Source organism: Ambystoma mexicanum, chromosome 2q, assembly GCF_040938575.1.
Source record: "Ambystoma mexicanum isolate Mex_15411 chromosome 2q, UKY_AmexF1_1, whole genome shotgun sequence".
Taxonomy (NCBI): Eukaryota; Metazoa; Chordata; class Amphibia; order Caudata; family Ambystomatidae; genus Ambystoma; species Ambystoma mexicanum.
Window position 1 is genome coordinate 909,047,221 of NC_090924.1, and position 17,207 is coordinate 909,064,427.

The following is a 17,207-nucleotide window of genomic DNA, read 5'->3' on the forward strand; positions in this document are numbered from 1 at the left end:
ACACAGAAACAGATGGCCTCAGTGTACACCCCTACAATAGGTGTCATCTATCGTAGTGGTAGCGGACTCATAGTTAAAACATTTTTGTTTAATAATTTTTATTAAAGTGGTTGCCAGCCAATCGGGAGCATAGGAAAGCGGGCTGGATCTCACGGTATAAGTCTGCTTTCCCTCCTGACAGATGGAACCTTCCAATCCGAGCTTCCGTCTGCCAGCATTGCCAGGAGCCCTTGAGCTTTTCCTAGCTAGACAGCAAGCTGGATTGGCAGGCAATGGCACTGGGCCCAGCGTTAAACCCTCGCTTAGTTCGGACCTGTAACTTGGGCCTAAGGCCGTTTCAGGCTGATCCAGGCCAGCGCTGCAGACAATATTGCTTAATCACTGTTGTCTGTTTGCAGAAAGCCTGGTGATCTCAGCGTTCTTTTACCTTTTCTGGGATGTTGGGTGCTTGTATTGCCCTTAACCTCCACTGAGGCCACTTCAAAGGGTTGCAGGAGAAACGAAGCAGCAATGTGGGAACGTGTTATGAATAAAAGCGAAAGGGAATCGCGAGGTGGGGTGCAGGGGAGCGGGGAAAAGAAATGGTGCTCCGTCGTGGTGGTCGTTTCTAAGGCCTTTACCGCCGGGCCCCTTCAAAATGCTGCAAGGGTTTACAAAGATTAAAAGCACCTGGCCTCGCCACCCTTTATGCAACTGGCAACAGAAAAGGATAAGATCATACAATGTAAAGGGTGCATTGGCCCCACGGCGTACATTTGTTAGCCACTTAGCGAAATAGAAATGCACACATCTCGATTACATAAAATAATGTATTCAAGTCCTGCACTTTTATCCATTTCATATGAGCACTCGAGTAACCCATCGCATGACCCCATTGAAAGAAAGCCCCGCCGTACCTGTTCAGCCACAAATCGAAAGCCTTTCTCCTCTTTGTGGTATTCATAGCTCTCTCCAAGCATGGGGTTAAAAGGCTTGCTTCCCGCTCTGTAGAAGCTGGAGGCGTAGGCCGACACCGCAAACGTAGCCACGTAGACCTGAGGGGGGAAAAGAAGAGCATGGGCGCGCGCTCAACACCGAAGTAGGGCAGGACTTAATGAGCAAAATCAAACACTCCCACAAAACCCAATATGTTTCGCACCCAAGCATTCTTTGACCAAATGCAAAACCTACTCTTTAAGAAGTCAGCATCGTCCACCATGCTGCTCCGCAAATATTGCACTGGATACATGTGCTCCCAAAATGAGAATCCTGCTATAACAAACAAGCACTCATCTCCACTCGTAGCCTTACAAGAACACGAAATAACGGCTGCCTTGAAAACTAGCGGCTATGGAGCGATCTGGCCCTGGATCCACAAACACGAGCACGGGGCCCTCTCTGCAACACTGCATGTTGCTTTGGCTCCCCATGGCTTCTCTGGTCACACACCTTAAATCTTACTCGCCATATCCCCAATAGATACACTCTGCCAACTGTTCCTTTGCCAGAAGATACTGGCAAAGAAACATTATATATTGTGGCTCGGTCCACGCTATACTCAAGGTCATCCTCCTTTCCTCTTCCATTGCACCCACAGTAATACCATCTCCTTCACTTCCGAATCCACTCCCCTTCAGCTGCCTGGAAACTTGGTGCTAATTATCCTAGCTAACCACTAACACCTGCCCAACACTGCTAAGATGCACGCCCATGCCTCCTCCTGCTCACCCAGGGCCGTTGTTAAGACTACAGCCCTCAGCAAATGGAACCAATGAAAAAGCACCTTCTCCCGGGTCTCCACTTTACGCCCAAACCCTAGAAAAAGGCCTTAACTGTCTGTTCGCCCGGTGCCATACCCAACTCCACCGTTCATTTCAGACAGACAGGCCAGAACACCATTACCAACAGAACCCCCACTTAAATTACCCCCATTGGTGTTTAACCCATCCTTAACCTTGACATCTATATTTCATGAACCTTGTGTGTGTGCACCCCTTCCTGCTAGCCTCTATTAACATACTCAAACTTGACTAGAGTTCCTCACAGCATCACTCAACTGCTTATTTAGTTTTGGCTATTAGGTGGCGCTATGACAAAACGATTGCATGGGAGTACAGCTAGGAGGGAGATGGTAGTTAAGGAGGAACACAAAGTTTGTAGGTGTTCCGTTATTTATCTGCTCATGCTAATCCCTATGGCCTTTCCCACCCACCTCTCTTCCCCTCCCCAGCCAAAACACATCCTCCTGATATCTTTCAGCTGGGTCTATGAAGCAGTATGTGTGCTTCAAGTGCCTGCCAGTGTTATTTCAATGCAGTCTTCTGAGAGTTAGTGAATTGCAGCTGTAAATAGGCTGCTGGTGTGATAAAATGTCTTCACCAAATGTGCCTGCAGCCTCTTGATTTATAAGCATTGTGCGTGTCCTTCACTTAAGCCCTGTTCAAAATAAGCATTGGCAAAGCCAACAGTTTTGACTTGTGTGTAAATATCAGATAGGCATTTGCCAGGCACTGCTATTTTATGCCAGACACTCATTATTTTGCACCAGCTACAATTAATGACCACTTAGTACCATGACATAGTGCCTGGCAAATGCCTATTCCATACCTAAATAAAAGCCAAAACTGTTGGCATTACCAATGCTTGTAATAGATTTCTAAGCACTGTCAGTAGCAGATGTAGGGTGTGCAAAGTGATTCAAATCGGCCGGCATGTTAAAGGGGATAGGGTCGTTTCACAGCCCACCGAGAATCCCGAAAGTCTTATTATCCGTGAATTTAACACCACTGGTTTTCTCCAAGCTCAGACATAGTGCGAGGACGTGTACATGGTGGCAGTGAACGTGGGAAGGTAGATTTCCGCTGAACGCATACAAATCAGAGGCGACCCTTCTAGGCCCAAGAAAACCTTTAAAACCAGCACTGGCTTTTGAATATGTATTGGATACAGGTTTGCTGGGTGTTGCCATAATATGCCCGGACCCACACCATTTGCTCTCTGTTGCCACCTGATGGCCAGGTGGTGCCATTTGTCATCTATCGACATAATTTGGCAGGCTAATATATTATAAAGAGAAGTGCAGGGGCCTTAAAACCTTTACGGAAAAAGTGCAAGGGGTTAAAACTTCCCTAAAAGCTCCACGAAGCTCTCTTCAATTCTCGAATCTCAAGGGAAGCGTGTGGCAGTGGGGGAGATTTAAGGTTATTGGGTGGTGATGAAATGGAAACCGAGGCACTGTGCAGGCCCCAAAACACCTATAAAGTAGCTCAGTGGGGTTTAGACACCTGCTGCAGACCTCTCAGTGGAACCCATACTTCACATGTTCAAATAACAGCACTTAGATATATATTTTCTGAAGTGTTGGCATCAGTACCATTGAATTGGGACAACGTGTTATGCCCAGAAGCCAGTCCATCAAATGAAAGCACTCAGTTGATTCTCAAAGTACTACCTTTACTTTAAAATATCAATAACATGACAATTGCACATACATTAATCCTATAACTGGCCCAACTATCATACACTTCTCTGTTTAATGATGTAGAGGCTAGCACTGAGTCTACAAATGAAAATGTGTCTTGCGAGACAAACATTGTGATAATTAAAAAAGGGCCAATCTGCAATGTTAATTTCTTTTGATCTGCGAGTTGCAAAAGAGATTGGGCCTTTGAAGCTTGCAGATTGTCACTTAGCATGTTCACTGTGCAAAAAGGTGTGCTGCTCACAGATGCACATCTAGTGCACACCCCACACAACACGGCAAACAAGCAGTGCATTATTTGCACATGCAAGTCATCAATCAAACACAAATCAGTGAAGAAACACCCTTATTATTGCACTCAGTATTATTTCCTTTTCTTGTTTAAGAGCTCTGGCATTGGTACAGTGGGAGCACAATTTAATACAGAGATGAGATTCATGGCAGCACGTGACTGATTTGCATACGGCTGGGCTTCTTTTGCAATGGCGCAGATGGGCTACAAAACGGTGGTGTGCAAGGTTGCCCAGAGCAGTGCCTTTGGATCAGATCGTCTTTCCATCGTGTATTTCCAATACTAGAGCACACATCCACTTTTAAATCTTGGATATGCAATAACCGGACTGTTGCCAAGCACTCGGGGGTTAAGGAGTGCTGCCCCCACCGTTGTGGGGGCGGGGCTATGATACGGCGGGAGGACGAGGGAGACAGAGGGTTTTATGGGTAAGGCGCCCTAAGCGCCAGTTCGAGCTACGTTGTAAAATAAAGTAGCAGCCTGCAATCTCCGGTGTGCGCGTCCTCCTTTACACGGCCTCTACGAGGTAACACTGGCGACGAGGTTTCGTTCCCGTGCGCCCACGGAGTCCTCCTTGGCAGTCCGCCGCTCCTCCGTGGCTTTCCGCCACTCTCCGCGCCGCAAGCGCGTTCAAAGGCATCCGTATTGGCAGTCCGCCAATTTCTCGCCCTGAATGCCCCGGGCCTCCTCCTCCTACATCTCGACGTCCGACACGGGCGGGAGCCCTCCTCCTCCTCTCAGTACTCCCTCAATACCTCAAGAGGGTCGTCGGTGGATCCTGGGAGCCTGCCTGACCACCACAGTGTGACGAGCGCCCCAGGCACAGCGCAGGGAAGCATTGGACATCTGCTGCGACACCCCCCCCCACATCGCAGGCCGGTGAGTTTGCCCAGGCCCCCTGGAACGCAATAAAGACACGCGGCGAAGTTGGAGTGTGACACCCCCCTCCATAACATTCCACCTTTCAGACGGGCCAAGCTCCACCAGCCTACCCAAATCAGGCCAAATCAGGCGCAAGATACATATTTTTCCGGCATCATGAGCACGCCGGCCTCCGCTTCAGGGTCCAACCCAGGGTCGCCTACGCCAGCTCACGTGGTGCAGCCAGTTCACGTGGTGCAGCCAATTCAACTGCGGCTACCACCGCCTTTCACCATGACCCCACAAGCCACGAAAGGACCCAGATGGACTGATTGGATGGAAGATTTCCAGCACTACGTCAGGGGATCTGGTGATGGAAATTCCCCCAATATCAGGGACATCGTCCTTAATCTGGTGGGGGGCGAGATAAAGACTGTGGTCAAGACTATTCCTGCAGCTGAACAGAACAATTTCAAGGACTTAATAAGTGCCCTAGACAAACTCCTCATCATAGAAGTCAATCGTGACTATGAACGCTACCTTTTCAACAAGTGCACTCAAATGCCACAGGAGACAGTTGATGAATTCATAACCCGCCTGAGAGTAAAAGGTGCAAATTGCCAATTCGACACATTTTCTCTGGAAGAAGCCATAAGATTGAGGGTCATTGAAGGCTGCTTATCCCCTGCCCTCAAGAAACAGCTCCTGAAAAAACCCCTCTCCATCCAGGAAGTGAGCGAGCTCGCTCGCATACATGAAAGGGTCGATGCCCAAGCTACATCCATGGCCAGTCCAAGCAACCCCAAACACGACGCAGCGGAACTGGTCGCATCCATACAACCATCTCGTCCAGGTGACAGGGGGCCACAGTTATACAGAACTCAAAACATCCAAACACCCCGCCTACAGAGACAATGTTATCGCTGTGGGATGTCTTTTCCGCATGCAGGATCTTGCCCAGCTTTGTCTCAACGATGCACAAACTGCGGAAGAGAAGGACATTTCCACTCGGTGTGCCGGGAAGGCGTACCATTTCCTCCCGCGAGACCCCAAACGCCAGTCAGGACATTTGTCCGTCCGCCACCTCCTAGACACTTTCAACCCAGATATTACCAACAAAGCCAAGGACAGAGACGGTACGTCAGAGCCATTGACGAATACCATACGCCGGGGTACCCACCACAGCCAGAGCAGACTGATCGGACCAGATACTTCACGGATGAATATGATCATCCACCAGAGGAATATGGGCCTGAGACTCTCTACCAGGAGGTGCAGGGAGCCGCATATGACATGCCGTATGACTCATACGACCAAGATGAGTTTGTCAACCTCATACTCGACACTGAAGAGGCTAGAGAAGCCCCGAAAATCCCCATCAAAATGGGGAATAGACAATTCCAATTCATGATTGACTCAGGCGCTACTGTTAACATTATGGGCGAACAGGACTATGCCGTACTACCGAACCCACCTGCACTTCAACAGTCCCGCTTAAGGATATTTCAGTGGGGCGCCACCACCCCCCCTACCGACAGTAGGATGTTTCACACAACGCCTTCTCCTGAATGGCCGGAAAGTAGACACAACAATACACATCATCCGGTCACTTGCCAGAAGCCGATGCCTGCTCAGTTATCACACGGCGTCCCGCTTGGGGTTAGTCGAAATACACGTGAGGGCGGGAGACTCCATCACAGCAACCTCCAAGAGCACAAACGCGAGAGACACAGTTGGCGCCATTGCATGCTACCAGCTGCAGAACCTGGTCACACAGGCTGACATCACAAGAGACTTCCCCAACCTCTGCACGGGGCTGGGCAAACTCAAGGCCCCTCCCATCCGACTCCACATTGACGCATCGGTGAGGCCGGTACCGCAACATCCCCGGAGAGTAGGTTTCCACCTGCAAGCGGCAGTATCAGACGCACTCCAACAACTGTTGTCTGATGGCATCATTGAACCAGCCACAGGTCCGACACCATGGGTGTCCCCACTCGTGGTTGTCCCCAAAGAGGGAGGGAAGATCCGTTTGTGTGTGGACATGAGGGTGGCAAACACTGCCATTCAGCGCGAGAGGCATCCGGGCCCTTGCATCGAGGACATGATCGTGCAACTGAACAACGCCCAGATGTTCTCCAAACTCGACCTCAACCAAGGATACCATCAGCTGGAGCTGCATCCGGAATCCAGACCCATCCCGACGTTCGCGACCCATGACGGTCTCTACAGATATCGGCGCCTGAACTTCGGCATCTCATCAGCCGCAGAAATCTTCCAAGAGGCCATCCGGCAGGTGATCAGACCCATCAAGGGCACACTGAATTACAGTGACGACATCCTCGTTTTTGGATCATCGAAAGAGTCTCACGACAAGGCTCTGCTCGCTACATGTGCAGCACTCCAAGAAGCAGGCCTCACCCTCAATATTGCAAAATGCCGTTTCAGCAAGACCAAGCTGAAATTTTTTGGACACATCTTTTCCAGCGAAGGCATGATGCCGGATCCTGATAAGGTTGACACTATCACCAACCTAGAAGAACCGCGACAGGTTGCTGACGTCCGCTCGTTTCTCGGCATGGCTGGCTACTGTGCGAGGTATATACCGCACTACGCGTCCCTCACCGACCCTCTACGGAAACTCCTCCAGAAAGAAACGGTGTTTGAATGGACCCCTGCGTGTCTCCAGGCTTTCTCCGACATCAAGCGGGCCCTGATGGAAGCACACCGCCTGGCATATTTCAATCCCGCATGGCACACTGAAATAGTGGTGGACGCGAGCCCGGTGGGCCTTGGTGCCATTCTAGCCCAAACCAGCGGGGCGGATGTCCACCCGAGACACGTTGTCGCGTACGCGAGCAGGGCCCTGTCCACCCCGGAACTGGCCTACTCCCAGGCGGAAAAAGAGAGCTTAGCCGCCGTCTGGGCGTGCAAACATTTCCATGACTTCATCATTGGGAAAAAGTTTACTTTAATAATGGACCACCAAGCCCTGCTATCGCTTTTTGGCAACCCGCACACCAAGATGCCTCCTAGAATCGAGCGGTGGGGAATCCGCTTACAAGAATATGACTATGACATCGTGCATCGTCCTGGGGGCGACCTTAACCCCGCTGACTACCTGTCACGTCACCCAGTTGGGGCCCCACTGACCCGCGAGGGAGACATCGCCTATGTACAATACATAGCGTCAAACTCGCTACCACCGGCGCTGTCCCTGGAGAGAGTAGCTGCCGCATCAGCTGCTGACCCCACCATGGCAATCGCCATCAGCCTCACATTGTCCAGCAAATGGAGGGATCACCACAGAGCAACGCTGGCACACCCGGGAGCGTGCAAACAAGAAATTGAAAGGTTGGCCAGGGTACACAGCGAACTGGCCGTCAAGGACAACAACATCATCCTCAGAGGGTGCAAAATCGTCATCCCCGCCACGCTCAGGAATGAAGTAGTAAGCACGGCCCATGAGGGACATAGAGGAGCGGAGAACACCAAAAGGCAGCTGAGGCGCCATGTCTGGTTCCCGTTCCTGGACGCGGCAGTAGAAGAATGGGTGAAGAACTGCCATGCCTGTCAGTGCACAGCTCCTGCGGAACATCCACCCCCGCTCCAACACACACAGATACCCGAACGGCCATGGGAACGTGTAGCCATGGACTTCTACGGACCCACGGAAGAGGGTGACTACCTCCTGCTCCTAATAGATGAACACTCACGTTTCCCAATCGTCAAAACGGTCACCACCACCGCATTCCCCCAAGTAGCAGTGGCAATAGAAGAAGTGTTCAGCGAGTGGGGGATCCCCAAAATAGTCAAATCCGACAATGGGCCCCCGTTCAGTGGACATGAATTTGGAACACTAGCAGAACACCTAGGGTTTGTACATACGAAGATAACTCCTCGCCACCCTCAAGCGAATGGGATGGCTGAACGATTCATGGCGTCGATCAAAAAAACGAGACAAAGAGCCAGAGTAGAAGCGGTCGACCCACACCAGGCGCTGTGCCAACTCCTACGGGACTACAGAAACACTCCTCACGAAGCCACCAACAAGACACCTGCCGAGCTCATGTTTCGCTACAAAGTACGAACCCGCATACCGTACAACCCATCTGATGAGGAGCCGTTTGACATGGATGTGCTCCAAAGGGATGCAGAAGCCAAGGAGAGAGCGAGACGAGAGAAAGATGCCCGCCGCCATGCAGTGATACAAGACTTCCACATGGGAGACGAAGTACTCGTCCAGCAACCAACGCCCAGAAAGACAGATCCGCAGTTCGCTCCAAGCCCCATGAGAGTAACCGCAGTGAAAGGCACGATGGTGACAGCCGAGGATCAAAGTAGAGCTGTCACCAGGAACTATCAACAATTCAGACATTACTCCAGACGAGAAGGAACAGAGCCGCTCCAGCGATCGGCCTCTCCAGAGCCGCGAGAGACGCGGGATGACTTGTGGGTCCCTCCAGGAGGAGACCCAGGAGGGACAAGCAGAGAAGCGAGGACCACGGAACAGCAAGAGGCAGGTGATCAAGAGGAGAGGCCACGGAGAATTGTAAGAAAACCTGTGAGACTTGTTGAAGAATGTTGATCTCGATGTTTGAATATATTGTTCGGGGGTGATGTTGCCAAGCACTCAGGGGTTAAGGAGTGCTGCCCCCACCGTTGTGGGGGCGGGGCTATGATACGGCGGGAGGACGAGGGAGACAGAGGGTTTTATGGGTAAGGCGCGCTAAGCGCCAGTTCGAGCTACGTTGTAAAATAAAGTAGCAGCCTGCAATCTCCGGTGTGCGCGTCCTCCTTTACACGGCCTCTACGAGGTAACACGGACACTTAATCATAGCGCATGAATTATTTTTTAAAGGGTGCAAAGTCAGCGTATCATAAGTAATTGATATTCCTTGCAGACGTTAGAATGACTTCGTCAAATGCAGAACGAAGTTTCAATAACACAAAACAATGAACGCAATGCAAAGCGGGCTTATTTTGTGCAACTTCAACCATTTTGGAGGCCCCTTATCGCTAGGTACTGAAACAAAGGGATAGGAAATGTTATTGAGAGGAGAGGGAGCGGCAAGATGTAAAACCGGAAGTGTTGAGTGCAGACTGGAAGAGTCCGTATTTTGGGTGCTGGTCCGTTTGCATTAGAGATAGGGGAAGAGTACTCCGAGAGTGTGTATGGTGCAAGTATCCTGCTTGGTTCGCCGTTAACACAGATTGCCCTTTGAATGAGGATGGGCCAAGGGTTTCCCAAGGGCTGTATGTGACAAGCTAGCCAGTTTAAAGGGTGTACCGTTTGGACGGTGTTATTGTCATTGAGCCTCGTACAAGTTGAAGAGTAGAACAGTGTTTGTGATCGGTTTAAACAATCAAGATGCCATGTAGAGCAGGCAGAAAAATGCATAATAAAGCACAGCATGTTCTTCCAAGCACACTCCTGGCCTTCCCAGAATACGCTGCATGGCACGCTTTCTCTGCCTTTGTACACTGCGTGACAAAGAAGGTGGCAGTGGCTAGACTCTAGACGTCACGTCACTCATTGCCCCAAGGGACGTCGTGACGTGCTTCTGAGTCCATTAGGCATTGATAAAGGACTGCCTGTAACATGAAACCACAGACAGTCTTTCACATTATTACAGGTTGGTTGTCAGGCTGAGAGCATCTCAAACCTCACTCTCATTTGCTCAGGTACTGTGCCCGGGCCAGCAGGGCCTGCTGGAACGTTGCCTGTCCGGAACTGCCGTTCAGGGAAAGGACTGCATTTGTCAGGTGAGCGGGGTAGGTGACAGAATCCCTGGTTCTTTCTGACACAAGTCTCCCCTACCTGCTGCTAAAATAAAGATATACTGGAGCTTTTGTGCGGATCCATTTTTTGAGGTGTCCCTCATTTTAAAAGTAAGGATATGTGGTAAACATATGATTTGTACTGTACACATATTTATTGAAAGAATAATAACACCCTTTTATTAATTAAAACACACTGAATGGACTGTGTGTGCAAATCATGTGAACTGTTGTAATCCAGGCATTTCTTCCTTCAAAAGAGGAACTAGAAGTTAACCAACCAAGTGTAGACCTAGAACGACATATGACCACCTAAACACTTTAGAGCCAATTTAATCATTGCTAAGAGGAATTGTTTGGTGTGGTGATTGAAATACCCTCTAGTCTCCATTATATGTTTTAGAGATTAAAGCTGAAAAATAGATTACACCCAAAGGTGTGGATATCAAGGGCAAAATGTACATACCTTGCAACACATTTGCCTATGCTGTAAAGGGGCCAAGGGTTCTCCGCAGTTTTTCTAAGTTTCCAGGGGTATCTGCATATTTTAGGTTGGGATTTTTGTGTTAGACTCTTATGACCATGATCTCACCAATCAAAAATGCTACTCGCACCCTACGACCACTATACGGCCACTACCCCTGCGGCAACTGCGTTGCCTGCCAATTTACAAAGAAGATGAGCTCATTCCAAATTGGAACACGTAAATGGACCCTTGGGGACCTCACCAATTGCAAGAGCCAGAACGTAATTTACTGCATTGAATGCCCCTGTGGTCTTCGATATATTGGTCAAACCACACAAGCAATCAACATCAGAATATCAGAACACAGTTCAAAAATTCAATGCAAAAATATATCAGCGCCTTTGGTGGAACTTTCTTTGACTGCCAATCACACCCCCAATAACTTTTTGGTGGGTGGTTGAGAAAATCAAGGGAGGCCCTGACATCCAACATAGCCTCCACAGAAAAGAGTCATGATGGATACACAGGCTCGACACCTACCACGATGGCTTGAACGAGATCTTCCAACCTGTACTATGAAGGGCCCCAACATATGTTTACTACTACGGAGCACTTTCCCCACATTAATGTCTAGAGCCCCTGTATCTACATGCAATATCTAAGCTGTGTAGCTACACTCTCTACACGTAAGTGACCAGGCTCCGAACACAATCCCGACCCTCGTCTGCACCCAATGGGGCATCCCGAAGTCATGGTTTAACTATTCCCCCATATGTAACCACCCTAATGCGCACTTTAAATACCCAAGATGCTGCTTCCCAACTTTACTGATTAGCGCCTACTCCCCAATCAATATGGGCCCCGCTGGCCACACCACCTGCATTCACCAAACGGTAGCAGGCGCAATGGCATATCCCGAGCTTTGCACTTACCTAAAGAGGCAGCAGGTACATTGATACATCCTGTGCCCTGCCCCCCTCGCTCCTCCAACCAGTAAGCTTGGGTATGCGCGGCTGCTTCCATCACGCGCAATCACTATGTCAACGAACATCAACATTACGAAAATGACGAGTGCGCATGCGTCATTTCTATAGTAACGAGCTTAATGCTCTGCTGATGCCGCGCGCGCACACGGTCTGTCTTCACTCCCGAGGCGAGACAACGCGACTGATTCGCTCGCCCGCACAGCTGACTGACGCGGCTGCTTTCCTGCCTGAAGAGCTGAACCAGGTAAGCTTGGGGGTCTCGCTGCCGCGCACGCATATTTGACAACCCGGTTCCAGGGCCTAGATAGTGTGCGGGCGTCTGGCCGTGCTTCCCCCTCCTTCGCATTAATTGCCCAGTGTGCCGTGCACTATAAGCATAGACTGCAGACAAACTTGTAAAATAGAGCATGAGGTAAACCTTGGCGTTCACTTGTCATAAGTAACAAACGCCCTGGCTACCTATCCCATTTACGTGACAACTCTGCACTTCAGTATTATGCTGGCCCAGCGGCAGCCCGCTGGTTGCCTCTCACTTCGCTCTTTTTTTCAGCTTGCTTTTATATTAAAAGTATCAAGCACACGTTGTACTAGAACTAAAACCAACAACATTTTGCAGCTAACTTCTTTCCGCACTTATTCCACAATATAAATACTTTATATAAACACTGTAGCCCATTTAACCATTTGACTATGGGAATATACTACCACCTCCACCTAAACATGGCTGTGATACTCTGTGCTTGCTCCCTGTCTAGGAGTCTACTGCGAGGACTGAATTTAACACCGTCCACTGCTAGCACTTGCTGCACACAGCCTCCTGACACTGCTTCCTGAACCCCGCAGGTAAAAGTTCCCTTCTAACTCAATGGAAATGGGTGCTCCCTATGCTATGCAGTAAGTTATTATGCTGTTTGCACAACCCCACGTGAGACCCTGCCACCCATCTCATGTGGCCTCATTCTTTTTGGAAAACTCTTGTAGAAACACCTTTCTGTGAACCTGACTGTGAAGCTCAATAGACTCTCTGCTATCTACAAGATTGGTCCTGGCACCATCTCCTGTGCGGGGTGAACCCGTGCGCTTGGGATTACAAGCACCGGCAGGTAAGTGTCCTGTCCGGTTGCTATGAGAATCAATTATTATATATAGTGCATCAACATTAGGGGCATCCACAGCACAAAACCCACTCACCAGATATCCATATACCCCCTAAAGGGTCCCCGATTAGGAGCCCTGATGAAGGCAGACTTACCATTGTATATCACCGCCGAAACGTGAAGAACACAGGGAACACCAGAACACCTGCACCCTTGTTTTTGGATCCTTGTGCTTAAACAATATTTTACTACGTCGGCAGGGATCAGATATCTAGTATCTAATGACCCTGCAGAATTCATTGCTTCTCCTATTGAATAACTCTGCTACACCAAGGATAACTAAAGTATCCAAGTGGGGATCAATGATGCAATGGATTCATTGAACTTTGCACATGTATTTGAATCCCCCCTTAAGAACAGCACTTTGTTAGTGATTTAACTACGAAGCACTGACTTTTTGTTTTGTTATATGCATTTTCTTTAACATTTCGTCTGCAATTTTGTTGATCACCTGAAAAGTACCCAACCATATGTATTATGTGAAATTTTCTTTTTTACTTTATTGTTATATTAAGTGTTGAAAATACATGTTTGCACTTTTTTACAAAACTTTTGTGATTCATAGTTCCTTTTGTGTTCAGAAATACTTTCTAGAAGCACCCTGTATAACTAAGTAGTGGGTGGTGACATGCATTTAGCGGCTGACTTATCCTGAGGATTTCTAGAATCAAGAAACCTATTTTCTTCCCAAAAAGACTTCAGTGGATAGGTCTAGTAACTAACTCTACCTGTCCATCTTACATTTCTGTGGTTTAAAACAGAACTAGTAAGGGTACACTCATTGTTTAGTTGTTCCATATTTTGGCCTAGTACCCTTCCTTGACAGGCCATTCCCTACTAACCCCAAGAGGGGTTTCGTTGTTACCATGATCTCACCTGGGGCAGCAAACCTCTTTCAAGAAGTAGGGCTCAAGGGGAAAATGCTAGATGTAGGCACTTCCCAATTTATTCATTTATGGCTCTTTCCTCTCAGGCTATGTACCGTGCTTCAGATGTATTGCCTTCAAGCATTTTGCTGGCCTTAGCTTCATAACCATAAGATGTTGTATTAAATGCAAACGGTGTCAAATGTCCTGCAACGCTTCCACAGAATGGTAAAGCAGTGCAGATTATTGGTCTGAGACATTTTTATGGGGCACTCTTTCTCTTATAGGGTACTTGGGGGAATTCTCTAGGCCATGCACTCTCCATCCAGCCCCTCTCCTCACATATCAAATACAAACAGGCAAAGACGGATGCCCCTGAGATGGAGCACAAGGAGGCAGGCTCAAGGATGGAGTGGTTGTGGGCTTGGGTTGAACAAGGTAAAGCCAATAACCAATTTCTCTATGTTGGCCTGTCTGCTTCTCTTCACCTTGAAGACATCGAAGAACTCAATTGCCTGAGAGCCAGGAAGGCTAAGGAGGTTACAGGCAGGTAATTGGGGTATGCTCAGGTTTGCTTGGACATGTGTGAGCTAAGAACTCACCACCACCTCCTTTCGTACACACCGGCAATGGAGGCATCATCAGCAGATGCCTGGGTAGCGAAAGATGGGATGCTGCACTATCCTTCTGCCTACCTCACCAAATTGTGCTTCTGCTCCATCTCCATATGCCTAAGCTACAATTTTTTGGCTCTGTGGCAATGATCTGCTCATGGTCTCACTGGGGTGGTAGTGTGGCATCCTGTGTCACAGCACACAGCTCTATTCCCACACAGGTTGCATGACCACCTTGGTTTGGCAACATAGTGAAGTTATTGAGAAGCTACATGTCTTCAGTATGATATATTTGATAAACTACGGCATTTATAACACGCCTATACACAAGTGTTTCAAAGAGCGACGAGGCAGGGGGGGCAAAGGGAAGTCAGAGACAATGATTTTACTAGATCAGGTGATATTGAGATGGTGCAAGTGCAGGGGGGGAGGAAAAGTGTGAGGGGAAAGAGGAGGGGGCAGTGCATGGGATCAAACAGTTAAACAGTAAAAAAAAGTGCGGCCAACTGGTGGCAAGTGCAAAGGGTAAGTGCAGACATCAAGGGCCTGATTCACAGAGTTTTTCAATGGGATTATGCCATTATAAAACACTTCTGTGACTCAGGCCCCAAGTGTCTAAGGGCTGGTAGGGGGACTGTAGGGATACAGAAAACAAACCCCAAGTGCAAGGGTTACCAGGGGGGGCAGTGCAGGTGTGCAACTGGTGGGGACGGGACCTGGGACTGAGATTAGAGGGTATCCAGGTGACCAGTGCAGTTTCAGTCAGGAGTTGAGCAGGGGATAGGAGAGGAAGAGAGAAAGCAAAGAGGAATGTCTTGAGGTGCTTGAAAGGTAGCCCATACTTAAAGGGGTACCCCTTAAATACGGGTACCCCTAATCACGCTCACACCAGATTAATATTTCATCCCTCTAGGGAATTGAGGCCAAGAATTGCAAGGATAACAAATTTAATCTGTACAAAGATGAGGATGGGGGGGCAAAGGACTCCGCTCCCCAACCGGCATCCTGTCCTTCTTCCATGGCCGGCTCCTCCAGACTGGTGCTAAACAGGCACTTTATATACTGTTTGACTTGGTCAGTGGATACTGACATAGCTCATCCAAAACTGTCGTCCTTCCCAAACCAGGGATGCTGCAGTCTTCCTTCTTGCATGTCCGGGTCTCCATTTAGGACAAAACTACTTAGCATACAGCTGCCTAGGCAAGAATACATTGTTGCTCCCGTTTATTATCATTTGCTATATTATAAACATTTATATATAAACACACCTACCCGCCATAATCTCCACATTTCACTCAATGTACTCATATTTTATCTGATCCAGTAATTCTCTGTAAAACCTTGTTTTTCCATAGTACGCTATGTCGTGCATTGAGTTTTTAGTCTGCGTGGGTTTTTGATGGACAGAGGACAGCTGCTCAGCCACCTCGTGTGCTCTGCCCGAGCTAGCGGACACCAGGCAATGCCTGTAGTCTATTTCTAGCACAGGCTGCATTCACTGTGCTTTAAGATTTTAAAACTAAATAGAATAACAGAATAACATTTACAAGTGTATTCAACTAATGGTTATTTGCACCTCATATTTAACTATCTTCATTTAATGCCTGGCCACGCCTGTGTGTGATTATGTTTGCATAAAGAAAAGCTCTCAGTGCTATAGTGCTTTGAGAAGTCTTGCCTGATTGTAAAGCGCTTGGGGGTGCAGGAAGGCGCTAGCTCCTCCCCAACATTCCCCTTTTTGTTGCTTCTACAGTAACAAACTCATCCCCACCCGACATATCTACAACCACAGAAATATTAGTTTGAGTTTCTCTGTTTATTATATGGCAAGGTGTTTTAGATCCCCCAATTGATATCATCATATTTGCACTATTAGGGATTATATGAACACAACATCGGAGACCCCATTGGCACATGCAGTAGAGGACCAAGAAGAATACGATCACAGGCACCAGCAGTTTTACTGCTGCTCCCAGCCATGACGGGACCCAATCAAAGGCAAGCCATAGCCAATCTGTGTTCTGAACGCCACCTTCTTCATTTGAACACCTAGATTGTGCACCGTCTTGATGATGACCCCTTCTCAGCATCCTCCAGGGGTATAAAAGTGCAGCAGCTGCTTGTACCCCAGTAGCCAAAAAAGATTAAAGTCTCTGCTGAGCTAAAAAGAGCAGTGTGAGACAGTCTGAGCTCTTCTTTCTTCCATGCCATTGAAATCGTCCTTTTTCTGGCAGCATACCAAATTCTTGTGTGATCTGCAAACTTTTGTCTGCTTCTTTAGGTGCTAGAGTGGCTGTTGGCACCTCGACAGGCATTTCTTCTCCCTTCAAGTGTTCTTCCAGGATTACGAATAGCACTGAGTGCAGGGTGGCCAGTGAACGCTTGCCCCTCCATGAGAGTAGGAGGTGCAAGTAGGCTTGTCGGCCAGAAACCCAGTAGTAATCCATCACTGCTGCCGTGCTTTTTGGCATATCAGGGATCACAAGAGTGTGGTTGCACTGGGTGTGTGTGTCACCAAAAACTGTTGCTTCATTGGCTCTATGCACTGGCTTCTTCATTGTTGCAATCCATGTCAGCCTTGTGATGTGTTGAGACCAAATTTGCGCACAGTCTCTATTTGGGATATTGCTTCTCCACTTTACTCGATCAGTCCATCTGCCGAGCACATCACTGTGGTGCCCTGCCATTTGTCGCTGCCATTTGAATAACCTCCCAAGAAAAAAT

General features: G+C 48.5%; 1 protein-coding gene across 3 annotated transcripts in view; it reads right to left on the reverse strand.

Moving 5' to 3' along the window:
* OSBPL3 (oxysterol binding protein like 3) overlaps nucleotides 1–17,207 on the reverse strand; it is a 1,742,686-nt gene that overhangs the window by 368,117 nt on the left and 1,357,362 nt on the right. For all 3 annotated transcript variants that reach the window (XM_069648200.1, XM_069648199.1, XM_069648201.1), the window contains one exon: nucleotides 897–1,034. In XM_069648200.1, the coding sequence (XP_069504301.1) occupies nucleotides 897–1,034 (138 nt within the window). The remainder of the gene's footprint in view (nucleotides 1–896; nucleotides 1,035–17,207) is intronic.